Source organism: Culex pipiens, chromosome 2, assembly GCF_016801865.2.
Source record: "Culex pipiens pallens isolate TS chromosome 2, TS_CPP_V2, whole genome shotgun sequence".
Lineage (NCBI taxonomy): Eukaryota > Metazoa > Arthropoda > Insecta > Diptera > Culicidae > Culex > Culex pipiens.
This window is the reverse complement of record NC_068938.1, coordinates 196589256-196611627: the sequence shown is the minus strand read 5'-3', so window position 1 is coordinate 196611627 and position 22372 is coordinate 196589256. Positions and strand designations below refer to the sequence as shown.

General features: G+C 37.6%; 1 protein-coding gene across 3 annotated transcripts in view; it reads right to left on the bottom strand.

Annotated features, from left to right (window-relative positions):
- The window catches only part of LOC120415833 (potassium voltage-gated channel subfamily KQT member 1-like), a 454129-nt gene that overhangs the window by 141180 nt on the left and 290577 nt on the right, over positions 1-22372 (bottom strand). For 2 of the 3 annotated variants that reach the window (XM_039577469.2, XM_039577470.2), the window contains exon 2: positions 2733-4093. The exons of the other annotated variant lie outside the window; for it this stretch is intronic. In XM_039577469.2, coding sequence (XP_039433403.1) covers positions 2733-3796 — 1064 coding nt within the window. In that variant the 5' untranslated portion in view covers positions 3797-4093. The remainder of the gene's footprint in view (positions 1-2732; positions 4094-22372) is intronic. 3 annotated transcript variants of the gene reach the window in all.

Genomic DNA, 22372 nt, shown 5'->3' with positions numbered 1-22372 from the left:
CTAATGGCAAAAAAACGGGTCACATTATTTCGGCCCGAGCCCAGTCCAATTTTGAGCCACGCCATTTCAACCGATTTCAGTTGTCTGGACGCAAATGAAAGGTGAAAAGTTGGTCTTTCAAAGAAAAATAGACCGAAAAATCTAGCCCAACATTTGAAAAGGTAGAATGAAACTTTAAAATGCCATTTCGACGGTGTCTGGACCAAATAGCCTATGTCTCAAAATATTTTTATCGGATTCCTTTTTTGGGACCACCCCAGCACGGTGTAATGGCCAAACAAAAAAAAATCAGGGTCTAATTATTTTGGCCAATGAACCCCAAAAAATGTTTGAGCATGACGGGAGATCTGTTTTTTCGGCTTTTTAAATAAAATATATACAAATATACATTTTTTTGTTTCTGGTTGTTTTGAACCATTTTTGGAAGCGGCGATATAAACTTTGCTAAGTATTTGAAACGGCATTAAACAAAATTTTTGCTATAAAAATCAGGAAAAAATCATTACTCTGGCACTAGATTTTGCACCATCCTGAACTGTAGCGCAACCAGAATCATTAAAAAAAAGATTTTTTTGGGAATTTACTTATTTGAGCTTCACGTTCTATACGGGTGACGCCTTATGTAAACTGCCCGTTAACACTCTGAACTTGGCCCATTTATTTTGTTTTTCTTGATTTCATATGAAGAATGTCAGCATTGTACCGGAGCTTTTATAGTATTTGATGAATATCATAGGAAAGGAATCGGGCTTTCAGCAGAGTCACGATGATTTAATATTCAAAAATAGGTAAAGTAGTTGAGCAGTTCTCTCAGATTTCGGTCATTCGATTTTTTTTGTATTTTTTAATCCGACTGAAACTTTTTTGGTGCCTTCGGTATGCCCAAAGAAGCCATTTTGCATCATTAGTTTGTCCATATAATGTTCCATACAAATTTGGCAGCTGGCCATACAAAAATGATGTATGAAAATTCAAAAATCTGTATCTTTTGAAGGAATTTTTTCATCGATTCGGTGTCTTCGGCAAAGTTGTAGGTATGGATATGGACTACACTGAAAAAAATGATACAAGGTAAAAAAAAATTTGGTGAGTTTTTAATTGACTTTTTGTCACTAAAACTTGATTTGCAAAAAAACACTATTTTTATTTTTTTTTATTTTTTGATATGTTTTAGAGGACATCAAATGCCAACTTTTCAGAAATTTCCAGGTTGTGCAAAAAATCTTTGAGCGAGTTATGAATTTTTTAATCAATACTGATTTTTTCAAGAAATTGAAAAATTGCTACTTCATTTTTCGATGTAAAATCAAATTTGCAATCAAAAAGTACTTTAGTGAAATTTTCAAGTTAAATTCATTTTTAGGTGACTTTTTTGAAAATAGTCGAAGTTTTTCCTTTTTTTCAATTAGGTCTCATGTTTGCCCACTTTTGAAAAAAATATTTTTGAAGAGCTGAGAAAATTCTCTGTATATTGCATTTTTGAACTTTGTTGATACGACCATTAGTTGCTGAGATATTGCCATGCAAAGGTTTAAAAACAGGAAAATTGATGTTTTCTAAGTCCCACCCAAACAACACACCATTTTCTAATGTCGATATCTCGGCAACTAATGGTCCGATTTTCAATGATAAAATATGAAACATTTGTGAAATTTTCCGATCTTTTCGAAAAAAATATTTTCAAAATTTTCAAATTAAGACTAACATTTTAAAAAGGCGTAATATTGAAAAAAAATTCACTGAAGTACTTTTTGATTGCAAATTTGATTTTACATCGAAAAATGAAGTTAAAAAAAATTTGCGACCAAATTTTCGATTTTTCGAAAAAATCAGTATTGATTCAAAAATTTATAACTCGCTCAAAGATTTTTTGTACAACCTGGAAATTTCTGAATAGTTGGCATTTTATGTCCTCTAAAACATATCAAAAAATAAAAAAAATAAAAATAGTGTTTTTTTACAAATCAAGTTTTAGTGACAAAAAGTTAAATAAAAAATCACCAAAATTTTTTTTTACCGTGTAGTCCATATCCATACCTACAACTTTGCCGAAGACACCAAATCGATGAAAAAATTCCTTCAAAAGATACAGATTTTTGAATTTTCACATATCATTTTTGTATGGACAGCTGCCAAATTTGTATGGAAAATTATATAGACAAACTAATGATGCAAAATGGCTTCTTTGGGCATTCCGAAGGCACCGAAAAAGTTTCAGCCGGATTAAAAAATACAAAAATTAAAATTTAAGAAAAAAAACCGATTTCGTAGAGAATTGCTCAGTTATGTCATACACATAACCGGAATGGCAGAAGACTGCTAAATTTATGTCTTGTGTCATACTTTGCAAAATGGCAGTTAATGTTTTTTTGGCTTGGCTATTTTTTGAAATTGCATGTTATTTTTGGGAACCACTTATTATGAGAAAACAAATGCATTTTATTTATTTGAAGTTCACCACCGCGTTCGGGAGGCGCAAACTTGACGGACGATTTTATGCATTTTGGATTTACGTCGGCTATATGCTTGAAATATCTAAGCTTTTTTTTAAATATTTCAAATAGTTTTATAAATCCGCAGCATCCAGTTCTACTCTTATGTGTTGAATTTGACAGTGTTGCCATCGAGCAATCGCAGACACTAGTTTGTTTTCGGATTCAAGATGATTTTGAAGGTTGATTTGATAATACTAATCATTTGGATTTCAAGAAATACACAACAGTCATACTTACACGGAAAAATGATATACAAAACACAGCCACCCGACCGGATGCTCGAGGAACACGTAGAACCGCTCCTGCACCGTCTTGCCCCGGCGATGGTGGAAAACGTATTTGGCTTTGAACGCTTGGTCGATCGGCAGTGCGATGGGATAGTACGGATTGGGCACGCCGGCCTTCTGCGGCCCCGCGGACGACGGATCGGACGGATCGCTGGGTCCGTTCGTGACCATTCCGGTCCCCGACGCACCCACCAGGTCATCGTCATCGTCGTCATCGTCCCCACAATCCACGTCCATCCTGCCGGTCGACACTCCGTCCAGGATGTCCGCGTTCGAGCGAGACCGGGACCGGTTTCGGTTCTTGCGTCGCAACGGCGTCGGAACTCGCCGGTGGTGAGGCTCGAACCGGCCCGTCTTCCCCGTACGGAAGCGCCGCAGAAAATTGAGCGGACCGGGCGAGGAAGACGTTTCGGCCGAGTGGCCACCACCACCACTTCGTCCCGGGTGGTTCAGCTCGGTCGTTTCGATGGCTGACTCCACGTCATCCACCAGGTCATCCTCGGAAGCTTGGAGGGCGCGGTAGCCGGGTCCGCACGGACTCGGGGTTTGCGTCGGGGCCGTCGTGTTGGCCCCACCCGTTCCGAGGCCATTACTTCCGGCGCTGGGACTGGCCGACATGGTTGTCGCCGAGAGTTGACCTCCCACGAGCAGGCTACTGCTGCCGAGCAGCGCCTGGGTCTCCTTGAGCGGAGATTTGAGCACCGAGAGTACCAGGTCATCGCAGGCAACGCCCCCAAACTGGCTCCCGCGACGATCATCCCCGTACGATCGCGAGTTTAGCGATTGCATATGAAGATTGCTGACCTGGTGGATGTTACCATGCGAAAAGTGCCGCGGTTTGTCCAGCCTCAGTTGTTGGTATTGGTTCTGTTGTTGTTGTTGTTGATGTTGGTGTGTGTGCAGCTGCTGTTTCTCTTCCTGCTGCAGCCGGAGGTTTCGTGACTGCCGAAAGAGATTCTCCTGCTCGCCTCTGTTCATTGTTATCGTGGTCGCACCGAGCACAACCGACAACATTTGGCGCGCGGCGCTAGGCTGCTCAACTGACAGGTGCTGCTGGCAACATTGCCCTTTCACTCACTGCACTCGACCCTTTTCACTGCTCACACTGCACACTCACTCGCGATAACTTTTTCTTCACCCTGTACAACGAGATTCGACCGTCGCTGGCAGCACTTCCTCTTCGGGGCACACAACAGTGTTGCCAAGGGCACATCTTCCCGGCAGCATCAGCAGCACCATCGAAGATTTCGAGGGCCACGCAAACACTGGTGGCAATTTTTCGCTGCTTCTGTAGGACCCCCCCGGGTCAACCTGTTTTTACGAGATAATTGAAAAAGGTGTTAATCAGATTAGGATTTTCGATGGGAAGGTGGTTCCACTCTTGGCTGATGACGACGATGCTAAACCAACTTAACCAGGTGTCATCATGGTATGGATCGATTTCCGGTGGTTGATTTGGTTTTAGGGAACGTCTATAAACAGTAACTTTTGTTTTGGATAACTCATCTTCTAAAAATTCATCCAACTCCAAGTGAACCTACTTGGATGAACAGTGGAGAATTTCCCTTATCCCTTAAAAAAGGTGAAGTATCAACACTTCCCATCTTCTAAATAGTCTATCCTAGTCCCCTGTTTTGTGATGGAGATGGGAGCGGTCGGCAATAGAGGAGAAAAGCAACTCGCGACAAAATTTTGAGGCTAGGAATTTTGACAGGTATGATTTTCATAAAGTATTCGCCTCCTTTTCTCTCCCACAGAAAACCTGGGAACGAGGTAGCTGTCAAACTAGGCCAAAATGTTAAAGTCACTCACAAAATGAACTTTGAGTGATTTGAGTTCATTTCTGACGTCATGATTTTTTCCTCTATTGACGATCATTACATATACATGACGAAATCCAGTATGGAGTCCACTAAAATCACCGAAGCTAAGCATATGAAGACTTTTGATAATTGATTTTTTTCCTCAATGTATTTTTCCCAAGATTTTTCCTCAAGAATGAAATAAACTTCAAGCAGTTCTTCTCACTACATCGCGTTAAATCACCTATTAAGAAGTGCAACTAATGACTTCTTCGCCAACCCTCAGCTCAACCAGTTCTCCCCGAGAAGAGTCCCAGAACGAGGGACAAATTAATAAGGAAAATTAATAAACGGGCCTCCCCGCCGGAAAACGGTACTTCCGCGAAAAGTCTCCATCAACCACTTTTCCTTCAGCCAACAACCAGTCAACCAACCAGCACAGCAGCTAGAGGAACGTTAATCTAATTTTGTTTTAAAACATCATCACAGAAAATTACGTCCTTCATCGTCGGGCGGGCGTCCTCGACGTCGTTGACGAGTGTCCTAGAAGAGTGGCGGTTCGGTCGTTAGGCAACCATTTTTTTTCCCACGGATCATTATCGGCGACGGCGGAATGAAGTCCGGGGGGGAAAGAAGCTGTTATCTATCATTTTCAAGCATTTCTTTGGGGGCCACCTCACGCTACCCCCACCCAACCAAAAAATAAGAAAAGGGTCTTTCGTCCAGGAAGCGCAAGTTTGCTCGTAAAATCCTCTCGAGATAAAATTTCTGTGCAGTTTAATGGTGACACCAACCAGAGAGAGAGAAGGGCCATTTCCGGCAGGACGTGAAAGGTTGTCAATCAGGAGGAGGAACGGGGGCAGCTTCCGATGACAAAGAGTTTTTAATGTCAATCAGTGGATTACTTTTGAGGGACGGGTTAGTGTTTTTTTGAGAAAGTGAGTTGATGAGCACTTCAGAGGACGAGTTAAAATCTGCGGAGGAGACCTTCAAAGCAACTTCTTAGTAGGAAGTTCTCTACTGAGAATTTCTCTCAAGAATGAGCATTTTTTGTGTATTTTAGATTTGGACAAAACTTTGTGCGTACTTTTTATAAGACCAAAGTATTCATTTTGCATCGTTAGTTCATCCATACACGTCTTCTTACAATGTTGGTAAACGTCCATGCCAAAAGGCTATTAAAATGTTTAAATAATCTGTATCTTGAGAACGGTTTTTCTGACACCAGAAATTCGTTGCCAGCACCACTTAAAATCATTTATTTCAATTTGTTTACACACCTTGCCCATCTACAAAATGTGACAGGTCATTTTTCGACGTGTGACGTTACACTTACAAGTGTAATAGTGAAAAAGATGTTCCGTCGAATAATCAAAATGATGATTTTTTTTGGATTCTTTTTACCGATTTTTCATGCGCGAGAGAGGAGAGCCATGCTGCCTTAGGATTTTTTCTCTTGATGAACATCCAATGATTTTCTTTTGATGATGATTATTCCATCGCTGGTTATAGGGTTTACTTAGGATCAGAAAAAAATAGTTACAATCAGTGTTGGAATTCTCGCGCTCTCGCGAGAAAAAATCTCTCTATCTCGAGTTCTCGCTACGAGTCTCGAGCTGCTGGGAGAAACTCGCCAATTGGCCGTGCGGCGAGAGCGAGAACGCGAACGAAAATGCGAGCGCGAGCGAGAAGAGAAAAGTACTACAAGTTCTCTCCCGAGAAATGATTTCCTTCTGCTCGCTCGAATTCCAACGCTGGTTACAGTATAAGAAATCATCCATAGTTACAACAACAACATTTGAAAAATCCATCTTTTTATATGTTTTAAATGAACAAGTTGGTTAAATTAATTTTATTTGTCATTGGCAGTGTTGCCAATTTTTGAAGAAATCATCATTTTGGGAAAAAACGTGGAAAATCAAATTTGCTATCGAAAAAAAAAAACATGACTTTTTGTTGATAACGTGACTTTTTTTACCCGTCCAACCATGAAAAAAAAAAACGAATATGTTAAAATTTTGTCCAATTTTTGCTGAGATACATACACCCTAGTAACATTTTTAAACTTACAGGTTTTATCATGGTTCTGGAAACCCTCATACGGCCTCAATAGGCTTTTATGGCCTACTTAAAACCTAAAATGTTACCAGGGACACCCTCCTAATGAAAATTACACAAAAAAAAAAAACGCAGATTTCTCTAAGGAAGCGTTCTTTTATTACGTAACGGAACAAAATGGATCTTGGACACCCTCTCCCCCTCCCCTTACAACAAAATATTAAATTTTAAAAAGATGTATAGATTTTAGTGACGATAACTTAGCATAACGATAATATGCATCCGATTTTCAATGACAATAATTGGAAGTACAGTGGCATCCCGTTTTTGGCAACACGATTTTTAAATTATTTCTGGTTGTCAAAAAATAAAGTTAATTTTTAAAATTGTTCATTTTTCTGTGAAGATTGAGTTTGGTTTTCAAAAATAAAAAAAAAGGTAAAATGAAGCTAGTCAAAAAAGGATTTCTTATATTGCGGCATTTTTGACGCGAGGAAATGTTTCAAAAAGTAGTGTTGCCAAAAACGGGAATGGCACTGTATTGCAAAATTTTGCTTTCTTTCGTACAAAAATATTTGAGAAATTTTTGATAATATTTAAATATTATGATTTGATTTAAAAAGCAAACAATAAAGTTGAAAATAAACAATATGCAATTTAATATTAAAAATATGTTGAAGGAATGTTGAAAAACCAAAAAATAAATTTTGTGTTTGCGTTACTAACCAGAATCGGAAGATTTCATGCATTTTTGCTTTTGTTTTTTATTTGACATGAATTTAGTAAGGACATTTCCTATGATCAAAGAAGCCATTACAATTTCGGCAGCTGTCTAAAATGTTGCCGAAATGGTACAGTAAATATTCAAAAATCTGTATCTTTTAGAAGAATTTTCAGATCTACTTTCTAATTTCGGCAAAGTTATAGGAATGAGAACTTTCGAAAAAAAAATAACAGAAAAAATCCGATTTTTAAATTAACAATTTCTACAAAACTTAATTTTGCATATTTCTTTTTCTTATTTAATTTTTTTTATATGTTTTAAGGGACAAAAAATCCCAATTTATAAGGCTTTGAGAAGTACGGACCAATTTTGCCACCGAATTATGATTTTTTGGGAAAATGAAATTTTGCTCAAAAGAAGCGTTATAAATAATTGAACCTTTTGAAATGTGATTGTTGATTCCAACATTTTCATAATATCTTTATCATAGAGATTATACAGTTTCACAAATGTTTTTTTGATGGGCTGTTTAGATAAGATTTAGAAAACTTTCAGTTTCTTTTTTCATTTATCCACTTTTCCAAAGGTGTTCAACAAATCAAACGATATAAATTAAAGGAAAAAAACAATTAAAAAACTGTCATTTTCAGCTAAGTTTAAATGTTAGTAGCCTCGGCTAGAAAACGACGCATTTTATAAGCATTTCTGTTACGGGACCATCCATAAACCACGTGGACACATTAGGGGGGGGGGGGGGGCGGGGTTATGGCGATTGTCCACGATCCATACAAAAAAGTTTTTTTTGTATGGACAATTGTCCACGAAGAGGGGGGGGGGGGGGGTAACAGATGCACAAAAAAGTGTCCACGTGGTTTATGGATGGCCCCTAAGTACTTTTCGATTTCAAATTTAATTTTATAATTTTACACTAAAAATTGAAGTCAATAACAAACTGTGAGTAGAATTTCTTTTTTGGCAAAAACACTATTTTAACAAAAAAAAATATAAAAAATAGACTAATATTTCAAAAGAGTCAAACATTCAATATAACGTCCCTTTGAAATGTTAGTCTTGATTTAAAAAAAATGAAAATATTGTTTTCGGAAACATCCGTAAATTTCACAAATCTTTCATATTTCATCATTCAAAATCGGATTATTACACGGAGAAAAAAGAGTTCCCAAAATCGTGAACAAGCGTTCATGAAATTGGGAACCACGGACAAAGTGTTCAATTTGAACTCTTTGTTCGAGGTTCTCATTTTCATGAACGCTTGTTCACGAGTTTGGGAACTCTTTTTTCTCCGTGTAGTTGCTGAGAAAATGGTGGGTTATGCGGGTGAGGCTTAGATAACATCAATTTTTCTGTTTTTAAATCTAGGCATAGCAATATCTCAGCAACTATGGGTCGTATAAAAAAAAAGCAAAGCAATCCACTTTAACGACCCCCGGGTCTTTTGTGGGCTCTGTTCCAAGTTTCTGGTCATTTCTGGGCGTCCGAAGGTTATGTGTGGTGAGTCACTCAAAACCTCTTTACGCTAATGGACCGACGTTTTACTTCCCCATCCGATAGAAGGCGTGGTCAGGCAAATCTTGTCTCGAAAAATTCCACCGGGTCCGTCTGGGATTGAATCCAGGCCTAACTGGGGTTTGGAGGCTACCACGCTAACCACTAAATCACCGGACCCGGCGGGTCGTATCAACAAAGTTTAAAAAAGCAAAATATAGAGATTTTTCTCAGCTTTTCAAAAATATTTGTTTCAGAAATGGGCAAACATGTGCAATAATTAAAAAAAAGGAAAATTCAAAAAAGTTACCTTATAATGGCTTTAGCTTGAAAACGGTGCACTTTATCCAAATTTCATTAGAGTATTTTTGATTGCAAATTCGGTTTTACATCAAAAAATTAAGTTGAAAAATTATTGCGACCAATATTTCGATTTTTTGAAAAAATAGCATTGATTCAAAAACCGTATGATTTTTCGCAAATTCTGGAAATTTTTGAACAGTTAGCATTTGATGTCCCGTAAAACATATAAAAAATAATGTTGTTTTAGTGACGAATAGTGATATTAAAAATCATCAACATTTTTTCACCGTGTATCGTTATTTTCAATGTAGTCGTTATCCATACATACAGCTTTTTCTTTTCTTCAATATATACAGATTTTTAAATTTTCATATATCCTTTTTGCATGGAAGGCTGCCAGCTTTGTATGGAAATTTATATGGACAAAATAATTATGCAAAATGATTTCTATGAGCATACTGAAGGCATTAAAAAAATTTCAGCCCGATTAAAAAATACAAACGATAGACCCCAATCTCGAACGATGTTTTTGATCGCAAAAATTACAGATTTGATCAAATTAAGTTCTGCAAAGTTCTAGGATCATCTAGACATCCTAACAAATCACTGGAAAAAAGAATCATCTTGATTAGGTGAGTTATGCCCGAGAACCAGCGAGCTGAAGTTACCGTTCCAACTTTTTTGGAGCCTTCGGCGTTGGAATGATAATTGCTCAAAGAGAAGTTTAAAAAAACACCAAAAAACTCTCTAGTTTAATTTTACATTAAAAAAAGTAAATTTGCACGTGTAAGGTATGGTTGGTAATATAACTTTTTTTTGTCATTAGTGTTGCCACTATTGTCAAAAAAGATAAGTATTATGATCGTATGACTAGACGAATTCACTTCCATGGAGACGCCTGGCACTTTAACCCTCAACTTGAGGTTCGTCGCTTGCTGCCGCCACAACCTTTTCGACAAACGCTTCCTGTTTACATTTCCCCCTCTCCTGGCCGCACAACCCAAAATTGGATTCTGATTAAACACCTCAAACCGAGAGTCAACATGGTACATGCGGTGGTAAATGCATTCGATATCCAGCTTCTACCACTGACTTTGAATGCGGTTTCCCAGCTCCCTCCTCCCTCTAGTAAACATGGTCGCGACAAGCAAATCAGGACTTCGTGACCGTGCATATTGATACCGCGGAATATCCGGCCACACGGTCGGAGCAGGTCCCGGTGCAACATTTGAACTTTACAGCGCGGGTGCATTATCGAGTGACTTTGCGCGATTGGTCTGCCAGCAGGTCAGGCAGGAAGTGCAGTGATTGGAAGCAGAACTTTGGGGTGTTCGAAATTTTTAAACGTTTTAAGGTGGTGTTGATGGTAAGAATTTTTGAACATCCCTAATCGCCTACTTTCTTTTGCAAACGATTTCCCAAACTCAGTCGTGCGATTACCAGTGGAGGGAAGGCTTACTGCATTTCTCCATCGTCGCAGTCGTATAGGTTGGTACTTCTCTGGAGAGAGAGAGAGTTTGCCAGGTTATTGGATAAGCTGTCCTCCCTCGGTTTCGGTTGCAGCGTGTAATCTTTTATTCAATCTCGCCAATGGCGCAGTGTAGTATCGTGAAACGAACGAAATAATCTTGGATCAGCTGTGTTCTCTGGGTTACGGAAATGGCAATACCGCGGTGGCACTCTACCGGTAAGCCAGTTTTAATTAGCATTATTTGAGTGTCATGCTTTTGTTCAGAATTTGAATATACTGATAAGGAAATGTTAGAATTTCTTGAAGCAACTTGAAACCAACAACTATACAGAGAAGCACTCACTAGAATGTCCCCAGAATCACGTGCAATTTGATTGGCGTTTCACCAGAGTTAGTTTGCAGAGTTAGGGTGGTACATCGCTGTTGGTCCAAGTCAGTGCGTGTGATAAAAAATGGCAAATTAATTAAAAATATCGATTAAACAGCACAGTGACCCTCAATCTCGGAGGAGGGCCTCCTGCTGTGCCAGTTCGTCGTAGGTCGCGAGAGTCAATTACCGACGGAATAATTTTTGAAATTATACCGCGTTCGTTGTTGGCTTCTCCGCCGGCTCTTTGCCCTGCCATTTTATTTTATAATTTCAATTAAAACTTACTGGAATTGGGCAGTGTTGCCAGTTAATAGGAGCCAAAATTCAAAATGTGTTCTGTTTATTTTGTTTTTGGCTGCATTTTTCAAGAGTATCGACTGAGAAAACTTTGGTAAAGTGGTTTTGGGAAAGAAACTTTTCACGACCAGCTGGTATTAATTCAGCTCTCCACGCGGTGGCAGTAACCTTCCAAGAAAAAACGTGGAAAAGTTTACGATGAAATGGTGGTTGCATTGCTCCCGAGGGATCGCTTATCAAATGGGTTTTCCTGTAGACACGGTAGATTTATGGCTCTTTTGTGGGAAATTAACCGTTCGCATTTGAAATATCAATTTGCGTGGATCTGGTTGGAATTTTGGAAGTTGAACGATTGATAAACGCGTTTTGTATCTTGAATCTTGAATCTTGAATCGTGAATCTTGAATCTTGAATCTTGAATCTTGAATCTTGAATCTTGAATCTTGAATCTTGAATCTTGAATCTTGAATCTTGAATCTTGATTCTTGATTCTTCTATCTTGAAAACAATTCCCTCTTCATCAAGTCAAAGTGCAATCGGATTGTGTTTGCCACTAACCAACCTAAACAAATTCTAATCTCTCTAAAAGGTGTCACGTAATAAATCTCGTCAGCTGACCACCGCTGCTGGTGGAGAAGCTGCTGCACTTTTCCAAGACGAAAGCTTCTCGCCGAGAGAATGAAGCTTTTACTGCCATGCCGGTACGTGAACCGTTTGCCACACTCTTTCAACCACCAACGGTGGTCCATTTGCAGGAAAGATCTTCTCCAACTCAAACACACACACTTTGCTAATGGGAAGTGGCACGTGATGGTGAATGGCGAGCTGCTGAGCTGTGAACATTTTCCAATTATTGGATTGATTGCGTTGGAAAAGTTATGGGGGTTGAAATTTCTTGAGTCAAAGATTAATCTTTTCATAGCACATTAAAAGATCTTGAAAAGATCGAACTAAAAAGAACTTCTGAATACTATTAGTCCTTTTATACCGTTTTCTAACAAATGGTTATTATCCGGGACCCGTGGTGTAGGGGTAAGCGTGGTTGCCTCTCACCCAGTCGGCCTGGGTTCGATCCCAGACGGTCCCGGTGGCATTTTTCGAGACGAGATTTGTCTGATCACGCCTTCTGCGGACGGGAAGTAAATGTTGGCCCCGGTCTAACCTAGAGGGTCAGGTCGTTAGCTCAATCCAGGTGTAGGAGTCGTCTCCCTGGTTCCCTGCCTTGGAGGAGTCACTGGTAGGCAGTTGGACTAACAACAATCCAAAGGTCGTCTGTTCGAATCCCGGGATGGATGGAAGCTAAGGTGTAAAAAGAGGTTTGCAATTGCCTCAACAATCAAATCTTCGGACACTTAGTTTCGAGTAGGAATCACCTGAAAGCTATCTTGTTAAACGCCTGCTTTAAAAAGATGCAGGTGGTTATGTTATGCATGACCAATATGACAAAGCTGTTAAATTTATTCTATTATATTTTCATAAATATTTGTTTATCGTTGACCACTACTGTTTTGAAACCCCTTTTTCAAGCCATGAAGTTTGACACCCATATTGTAGAAAATCATATGGTTCGAGGGGTCGATTGTCGACATTAATGTCAAAATGGCAATTTTCATTTGAGTGGTTCTCTATGATTTCGCAAATTGACTTTTCTTTGAATTTTTTGAATTGGATGAAACTGTCCATGCTAATTAGTTATTTTGATTGAAAAAAATCTGAAAATTTTGCTAATGTTTCAATAATTAACAATGAGAATCGGACCAATAGTCAATGAAATATTGTTATATAAAAATTACTGGCAAAGCAGATGACACATTGAGAAACCCATTTTCATCGATTTGAATTATTTTTAAGACTGTAAATCAGAAACGAATAGCCCTATTTCAAAAGTTTAAGAAAGAAAATTATATTTTTTTAGATTTTCAAAAATATGTTTTGCAGAGGTGCTTTTGTTTAACGATTAATTTTAAATCTTGAATTACAAATTCGATTCTGCTTAAAAAATAATTTATAAAGATCTCAAAAACTCATATCTTTTACACAAAAAACGAAATATCGTATTTTAGCATTCTAAAACATATAAAAATAAAAAAAATATGTTTTTTGGTAATTTATTTTTTAATGATAGTTAATAAAATATATTTGATAAAAAAAAACATTCGAAAATCTTTTTCTTAAAAAAGGATTTTCTAATCAATGTGATGTCTTGGGCTAAGTTGTAGGTTATGGATAAAGGTTTTGTTTTTTTGGAAAAACTGTTACAATCCCAACGAAAATAACATTTTTTGCCTTCCTCACTGAGGCAAGGCTATAATCCTGCTCTAAAAATGAACTTTTTATTAAAAGCTCGAAGACCCACCTTCATATATACATATCGACTCAGAATCGAAAACTGAACAAATGTCTGTGTGTGTGTGTATGTGTGTGTGTGTGTGTATGTGTGTGTGTGTGTATGTGTGTGTGTGTATGTATGTATGTGTTCAAAAATCTTGCCAAGTTTTCTCAGCACTGGCTGAACCGATTTTGGTCAAACCAGTTGCATTCGACTTGGTTTAGGATCCCATACATCGCTATTGAATTGTTTGAAGTTTCGATAAGTAGTTCAAAAGTTATGTATAAAAATGTGTTTTCACAATTATCCGGATCTCAATTATATATAAAAAAAAAAAAAAATCCCGATCGTTAAATAAACAAATTGTGAAAAAATAAAAATTTGAGTATGTTTATCGAAAATAGGTAGTAGGGTGGGTACGGATTTTAAAAAGTTCTCAGATCAAGTTCTGGTGTGGTTCCCCTTGTAGGGCATTACCAAAGGGACTCTCACACCAAATTTCAGCTCATTTGGTTGAAAACTGGCTTGTCTCAAGCGGGTTCAATTTTACATGGAAATTACTATGGGAAATATTGAATTTTCGTTCATTCGCTCCTACAGGCCTGGGGAAAACATGTAGAAACTTCTAGGATGGCCAGAAATGAGCGGAATCGTCTGGAGAACAACTTTCCCTAAGAGACCAGGTCGATTCGTTCAACCCCCATCGAGCTCAACGGCAATACATCCGGGGTTTTCGGAACCAACGGTTTTCCCCAGAAAAGCAACAAATTTTCCTTAGCATACTATGAATGCTTGATGAAAACCGCGACGCCACGGTACGATTCTCGTACCGGGATGATGAAGTTTAAAAAAAAAAAAAAAAAAAAAAAAAAAAAAAAAAAAAAAAAAAAAAAAAAAAAAAGGCAGTTTTCAACCAAATGAGCTGAAATTTGGTGTGAGAGTCCCTTTGGGTATGCCCTACAAGGGGAACCACACCAGAACTTGATCTGAGAACTTTTTAAAATCCGTACCCACCCTAATATGCATGTAAACGATGTCCGGTTCCATCATCCAACCCATCGTTGGTTAGGTAATCAAAAGACCTTTCAAACAAGTCCACAACATCGAAGATTTGGCAACCCTGTCTCGAGTTATGACGACTTAAGTGATATTTATGTACTTTTTTGAAGCCGGATCTCACTTAAATGCATGTAAACGATGTCCGAATTCATCATTCGACCCATCGTTGGTTAGGTTATCAAGAGACCTTTCCAACGAATCCTTAACATTGAAGATCTGGCAATCCTGTCTCGAGTTATGACCACTTAAGTGATATTTATGTACTTTTTTGAAGCCGGATCTCACTTAAATGTATGTAAACGATGTCCGGAACCATCATCCGACCCATCGTTGGTTAGGTAATCAAGAGACCTTTTCAACGAGTCCACATAATTGAAAATCTGGCAACCCTGTCTCGAGTTATGATCACTTAAGAGATATTTATGTACTTTTTTGAAGCCGGATCTTACTTAAATGTATGTTAACGATGTCCGGATCCATAATCCAACCCATCATTGGTTAGGTAATCAAGAGACCTTTCCAACGAGTCCACAACATCGAAGATCTGGCAACCCTGTCTCGAGTTATGACCACTTAAGTGGTATTTATGTACTTTTTTGAAGCCGGATCTCACTTAAATGTATGTAAACGATGTCCGGATCCATAATCCGACCCATCACTGGTTAGGTAATCAAGAAACCTTTCCAACGAATCCACAACATTGAAGATCTGGCAACCCTGTATCGAGTTATGACCACTTAAGTGATATTTATGTACTTTTTTGAAGCCGGATCTCACTTAAATGTATGTAAACGATGTCCGGAACCATCATCCGACCCATCGTTGGTTAGGTAATCAAGAGACCTTTCCAACGAGTCCACAACATTGAAAATCTGGCAACCCTGTATCAAGTTATGACCACTTAAGTGATATTTATGTACTTTTTTGAAGCCGGATCTTACTTAAATGTATGTAAACGATGTCCGGAACCATCATCCGACCCATCGTTGGTTAGGTAATCAAGAAACCTTTCCAATGAGTCCACAACATCGAAGATCTGGCAATCCTGTCTCGAGTTATGACCACTTAAGTGATATTTATGTACTTTTTTGAAGCCGGATCTCACTTAAATGTATGTAAACGATGTCCGGATCCATAATCCGACCCATCATTGGTTAGGTAATCAAGAGACCTTTCCAACGAATCCTCAACATTGAAGATCTGGCAACCCTGTCTCGAGTTATGACCACTTAAGTGATATTTATGTACTTTTTTGAAGCCGGATCTCACTTAAATGTATGTAAACGATGTCCGGAACCACCATCCGACCAATCATTGATTAGGTAATCGAGAGACCTTTCTAACGAGTCTACATAATTGAAAATCTGGCATCCCTGTCTCGAGTTATGACTACTTAAGTAATATTTATGTACTTTTTTGAAGCCGGATCTCACTTAAATGCATGTAAACGATGTCCGGATCCATCATCCGACCCATCATTGGTTAGATAATTGAGAGACCTTACCAACAAGTCCACAACATCGAAGATCTGGCAACCCTGTCTCGAGTTATGACTACTTAAGTGATATTTATGTACTTTTTTGAAGCCGGATCTCACTTAAATGCATGTAAACGATGTCCGGATCCATCATCCGACCCATCGTTGATTAGATAATCGAGAGACCTTTCCAACGAGTCCACAACATTGAAAATCTGGCAACCCTGTCTCGAGTTATGACAACTTAAGTTATATCTGTGTACTTATTTTTCTGGACCTAAAAAAATAGCTGAAATATGTGTCCAAACCACTCATATTACCCATTGTTGGTAAAAAGTGAGGAAGGCATCAACCACATAGGTGGATTAAGTTAGTTTTTTAAATAACTTTTAATCTCAAAAACTCGAGTAAGCCATACTTTTTCCCCTTCATTTATTTTAATTTTTTGCTTCTGTAAACGGGGTCACTTTGCTTTGGAATCATATTGACCATAGTAGAGAAATTTTGAAAAGTTTAAATAGTTAGTAAACTATAATTAAGATAATGTTGATTATTGGCATTATTTTAATATTGATTTCGAATCGGAAAACGGAATGCACTTTCGTATTCTTTCTTCAAATTTATTGGCATTTTCAGAAGATCAAATTGCATATGAAATGTGAAAACTTTTCATTTTTGCTTCAAACTCCATTTAAAATTCAACATGAATCGACAATTTCATAAACAAAACTAGTTTTAATAAATTTCAGGCAAAATTTTGACTTTTGAACATTGATTATTTTCCTAAAAACTATACTAGCAACCTTAGTGATGGTACATTTGACGTAAAACTAAATTTTGAACAGCATAAAGCTGATTTAAACAAAAAAAGTAACCTCGGAATTTATTAAAAAAAAATCAATGCAACTTTTTCAATTTTAAGATGAAAGTTGTTCCTTTGTTTGTTTTCCACATATAAGGGATTTCTTGATATTTGGCAACACTGTCTAAAAATATGAGCACGTACAAGAAATTCTTGAAACCTTGTGGCAGCATTGAATTAAAGTGTTTTTTTTAATTATTCACAATAATAATTCTTTGAAGTTTTGAGGTCAAAATTAAAAATTGAAACTTAAAATCTACCAAGAAATAATATCATTGAAATCATAGGGTGGAAATCTGCCCAAATATTTTTAATGTTCCAAGTTCTCTTTGTCATAATCTTTTTCCCGATTTGTTTTACATTTCCATACTTTAACTTCATCGTAAACCTGATGCAGCCCAGTTTGAAAGCTGACCAGACCAGCTGTCAGATTTTTTCCCCCCAAGACCGACAAAACCGCACCGTCAACACACGTTTCAGATTCCATTCCTTGAAGAAGCGATAAAACTGTCTCCTTTTCAGTGTGCAGATTTCTTACTATTTTTCCGCCCGCGGGGCACTTTTCCTGACTTAGCACCACTACTGGAAGAAGACAGACAAAAGAAGATTGGGAGGGGCTGAGATTCTTTTGTTAGTCTCCGACACACCGTTGCCCGGCGGGTGGCCTCTGCGCTGAACAAATGACTCCGATAACGGCTGCGATATTGCGGAGAGTTAACCCTTGACTGTTATTTTTTTTAAATGTACTGGAAAATTTTCGAAAATTTCTTGAGAAATTATTATTTTTTTCAAGGTGCTCAATTTGAAAAAATTAAAAAAAAAAACGTTGAAGGTTAATGGTCCAAGATTTCTCACTCCCCCAGTGAAGTCAACGGGGTGTGGAAGCGCGGGGTCGTCACAGAACAATTCGGAAACAAAGAAAGGAAATTACTTTTCCCATTGTTTCATGAACATCCTTTTATTACACGACTAAGGAAAGGAAAATGGCACTACGATTCTCGATTTCACCGAGTTAACGAGCGAAACGCAACGCGATATCAAGCTGCTGGTGATGATGGTTGATGGGACCAGGGATGGGTCGGACTTGACGACGCGATTTCTTGTGGCCGTGACAGGGAGAGAGTACATCGGAAAATGAGGAAAAGTGATGATCATGGTTGGATGGATAATCTGGGAACGATGTAAGTATCGTGTTCGCGGTGTAATCGCTGGAAACGAAGTTTATTTAGCGGATTTATTTTTACTATGTGGTGAATGAGTTTCGTAGAATTTTGTTCGTGAAATCGATCGAATTTAAGAAAGCTTAAAAATTTGATGATACAGTTCGATTCGATTATCCGAGTATTATCCTGACTGCACTTTTTTGTTGACAATTGACCATTCCAGGTCAACTGAATACACTTTTGGACTCGACTTTCACCGATTTGGACCAAACTTGGAGGGATTGCTCAGCTCTTGATATTTAACAGATATCCCAAGTTTGGTGCTGATTGGACAATTTCCTTATTTTTGGCACCGCCCTCTTTTTTGACGATTTTCTAAAAAACTTTTTTTTTTCTTTGAATCATAATTTTGCAAATACTTCAGCAATAGACTTTCTACAGGTTGCATTTTATAGAAAATTGTCCAAGACATTCGATTAAATAATTAACCCTTAAATGCCCACTAATATTATATTTTAACGTTTTAAGTATAAAAAATCAGTTTTGACCAATTCAATATATTTTTATTTGTTTTATTTAATCACCATCGTGTTCCCCGGAAAATTTTACATAATAATCAAGGTAGACCTCAAACTAAAATGAGCTATTGGCGAGATAGAGCAATTTAACTGAAAAAAGTTTGATTTTGCGCTGCACTCTGTCCTATGAATTCAAATCCGAAATAAGTTTCTCACATATAAAAACCTGCTGCGTAAAATCAAACTTTTTTCAGTAAAATCGCTGTATCTTGCCAATAGTTCATTTTAATTTGAGGTCTACATTGATTATTATGTAAAATTGTCCGGGGAACGCGATGGTGATAAAATAAAACAAATAAAAATATATTGAATTGGTCAAAACTGAATTTTAATACTTAAAATATTTAAATATAATATTAGTGGGCATTAAAGAGTCCTACAATTTTATTTTTATCGAATTCCTTGGACAATTTTCTATTAAATGCACCCTCTAGGAGGTCTATTGCTTAAGTATTTGCAAAGTTATGATTAAAAGAAAAAAAATTTTTTTAGAAAATCGTTAAAAAAGAGGGCGATGCCAAAAATAGAGGGATGGTCCAATCAGCACCAAACTTGGGACTTCTTTTAACTATCGATAGATGAACGTTCCCTCCAAATTTGTTCCAAATCGGTGAAGGTCGAGTCCAAAAGTGTACTCAATTGACCTGGAATGACCCATATTCAATTGTGACTATGATTGAATCAAACATATAAGAAAAGTTCAGGATTAATATTTCTAATTTGGTGAATTCGAAGACAACACAAGATTTTTTTCTTATTTTTGTAAAAGGTGTCAAAAGGTTACGGAAAAAAATCTAATATTTTGTCTCATCTTTTCATTAATCCTGCTGACACTTTAAATTAAAAGCAACTTCAAGCAAACCACCATTTCTAAGACCCTTCAGAAGCTCTCCCCAGTCCGCGGATTTCTGCCCCAAAAGCAAAACCCAAGATCCAATCTCCGGCGACTGTACCAGCACAAGCACAGTGCACCTTTTCTTGCTTCCTTTAGCTTATAAAATATTTAAAATTGTAATGAAGAAAGCAAATCCTCCATTTGTTTCGTCTCGCAGGACCTGCAGGACCAGAGTACTTTAGGGCAGAACAACCAACGCTGCTGGTTCCATTCCGTTCGCTGCAGTTTATATTTAGACAGGAACGATTTAAATTAAAATATGTTTTTAAGGGAAAAAGCGATAAAAAGTACAAACAACAATGGTGGGCGGGGAGGGAAAAAAAGCCAAAGGAAGTGTCCTGAATTCAAACGGAAAAAGCTTCTGGAATAAAAATGGTTTCTTTATTCAACATTGAAAATACATTACAGCGAGCTACTGCTTTCTACCGGAGCTGAGAAGGCAATCGTGTGCCAGAGACCGGGAGTGTTTGAAAACGAAGACGATGACGATGAATGGCTGGCTGCCGCTCTGTGAAATGATGACTAGAACCGGTTGTAGCCACTGTAGGGTTGGGAAACTTTGAGATCTGCAATTCAGCCAGGCAGGCGCCGTTATTGATCAGAGTATCTGTATAAGGAGCTGCATACTTTCAGGCGTATTTTTTTAAATCGCCTTAAAAAATAACCATTCAACGGTACCCATCTTGCTTCATTGCCTCAACGAAGCTTGAGATCTTCCACATTTTCTCCAAGAACGAGCAAGTGCACATCAGCTCGAGCTGAAGAGAAGGAGGCGATATTATTAGTCCTGACAATATCCGACTGCTTCTTGTCAGCGGCGCAGTTGCACCTGTCGGCTTGACTTGGTGTCGGAATATGAGGACCTACAACTCCCCGCAGGGAGGGGGTTTGAGTGATGATGCAATGTGTCGTGAACTAATCATACATATGGTGCTGAGCTGAGATGAGTCAGCTTTTACGAGGTGCATTTCAGGGCATGGATGTCGTTCGAGATGAGACCTCAGGGGATGCTTTTTGTGTTGTATTTTGAGCAAAGTGAGCATAAATGACATTTTAATATAAAGCTAATTGTCCTTGCTCTGTAGACATATTATTGACAAGTATTTGATAATCATAACACAAAAATAAAAACACGAATCAGCAAAAAAAAAACTAATTAAATCTTAATTTCCATAAATACCTAAATATTTCGAGTTATTTTTTTAGAAGCATATATCCATTAGTGGACTCCTTTCCTATAGTGGACCCTCTGAAGGTTTTTGATGAAAAATTCAATAAAATCACAATTTCAAGCATGTTTCTTTCTACAAATATTTTATTTGGCATGTTCTGCATCATTTAAAACAATGTTAACTGACATTGAATTGTCCTTTTCACCAAATTAAGTGTTTTGAGTTCGACAACGAAAATCCTAACTTTTCCAAAAGTGGACCCCTGTTAATTTAACCTTCAAAAATGAAGAAAACTCAAACTTTAAGCACAAGTTTTTCTTAAACATACAATAAATGCTTGTTGAAATCAGCCTAAACTTTTTTTTTCAATAATGAGCTTAAATATAGCTGTTTTTATGTTGCTGTTTTTATACCAAAAATGCTGAAGCCGAAAGAATTTATTATTAATCAAAACTATAAATAATTGTACTTAATTGAAGCTTCATAATTGCAGTTTTAAATGATATTTTATAATAATACATCAATAACAAAACTTTTTTATTTTAAATAAACATGCGTGGTTTTACCAGCAACTGTAAACAAATCTTTTGTTCAGTTGCGGTCAACCATTTATGTAATTAATATGGAAAAAATGCATCAAATTTTCTTTTTTTAAATTATTTTTATGTTTATAGTGGTTTTGAAACGTTTTCTCTCATATTTTTGGGAAATAAATGTGTTTAAATGCCTATTAGGCTTTTTTGTTGTTTAAAGATAAATTTGTTAACAAAACATATTAATTATCTATCATTAGACCTACACCATGCATCAACACATCAATCATCGGTTAAATTTGGTTTAAAAAAGTTTCCATAATAGGCAAAAAAAACTTTTTATCAAATGGCTATTTTTCTGCTCCAAAACAAATAACTGATGAAACAAATAGTCAAAAATGTTCAAAAGACTTCAAAATCCATTGTTTTGTACAAAGGTTTACGAAAAGTGCTTAAAATAAAAGGGTAATTCTCTACCAACTCACACGAAATCGGGAAAAGTTGCCCCGACCCCTCTTCGATTTGCGTGAAACTTTGTCCTAAAAGGTAACTTTTGTCCCTGGTCACGAATCCAAGATCAGTTTTTTGATATCTCGTGACGGAGGGGCGGTACGACCCCTTCCATTTTTGTACATGCGAAAAAGAGGTGTTTTTCAATAATTTGCAGCCTGAAACGGTGATGAGAGTAGTGCGGTGCCTGTGTGGACGCTCAGTCCTGTTTTTTCGTGTTATTTTCCGTCCCTTTTGTGTCGCTGTTCGAGTGCATGGGGTGATGGTCATTATAATTAAATAATGGCATCAGTAGTGCGGTGCCTGTGTGGACGCTCAGTCCTGTTTTTTCGTGTTATTTTCCGTCCCTTTTGTGTCGCTGTTCGAGTGCATGGGGTGATTGGTCATTATAATTAAATAATGGCATCAGTAGTGCGGTGCCTGTGTGGACGCTCAGTCCTGTTTTTTCGTGTTATTTTCCGTCCCTTTTGTGTCGCTGTTC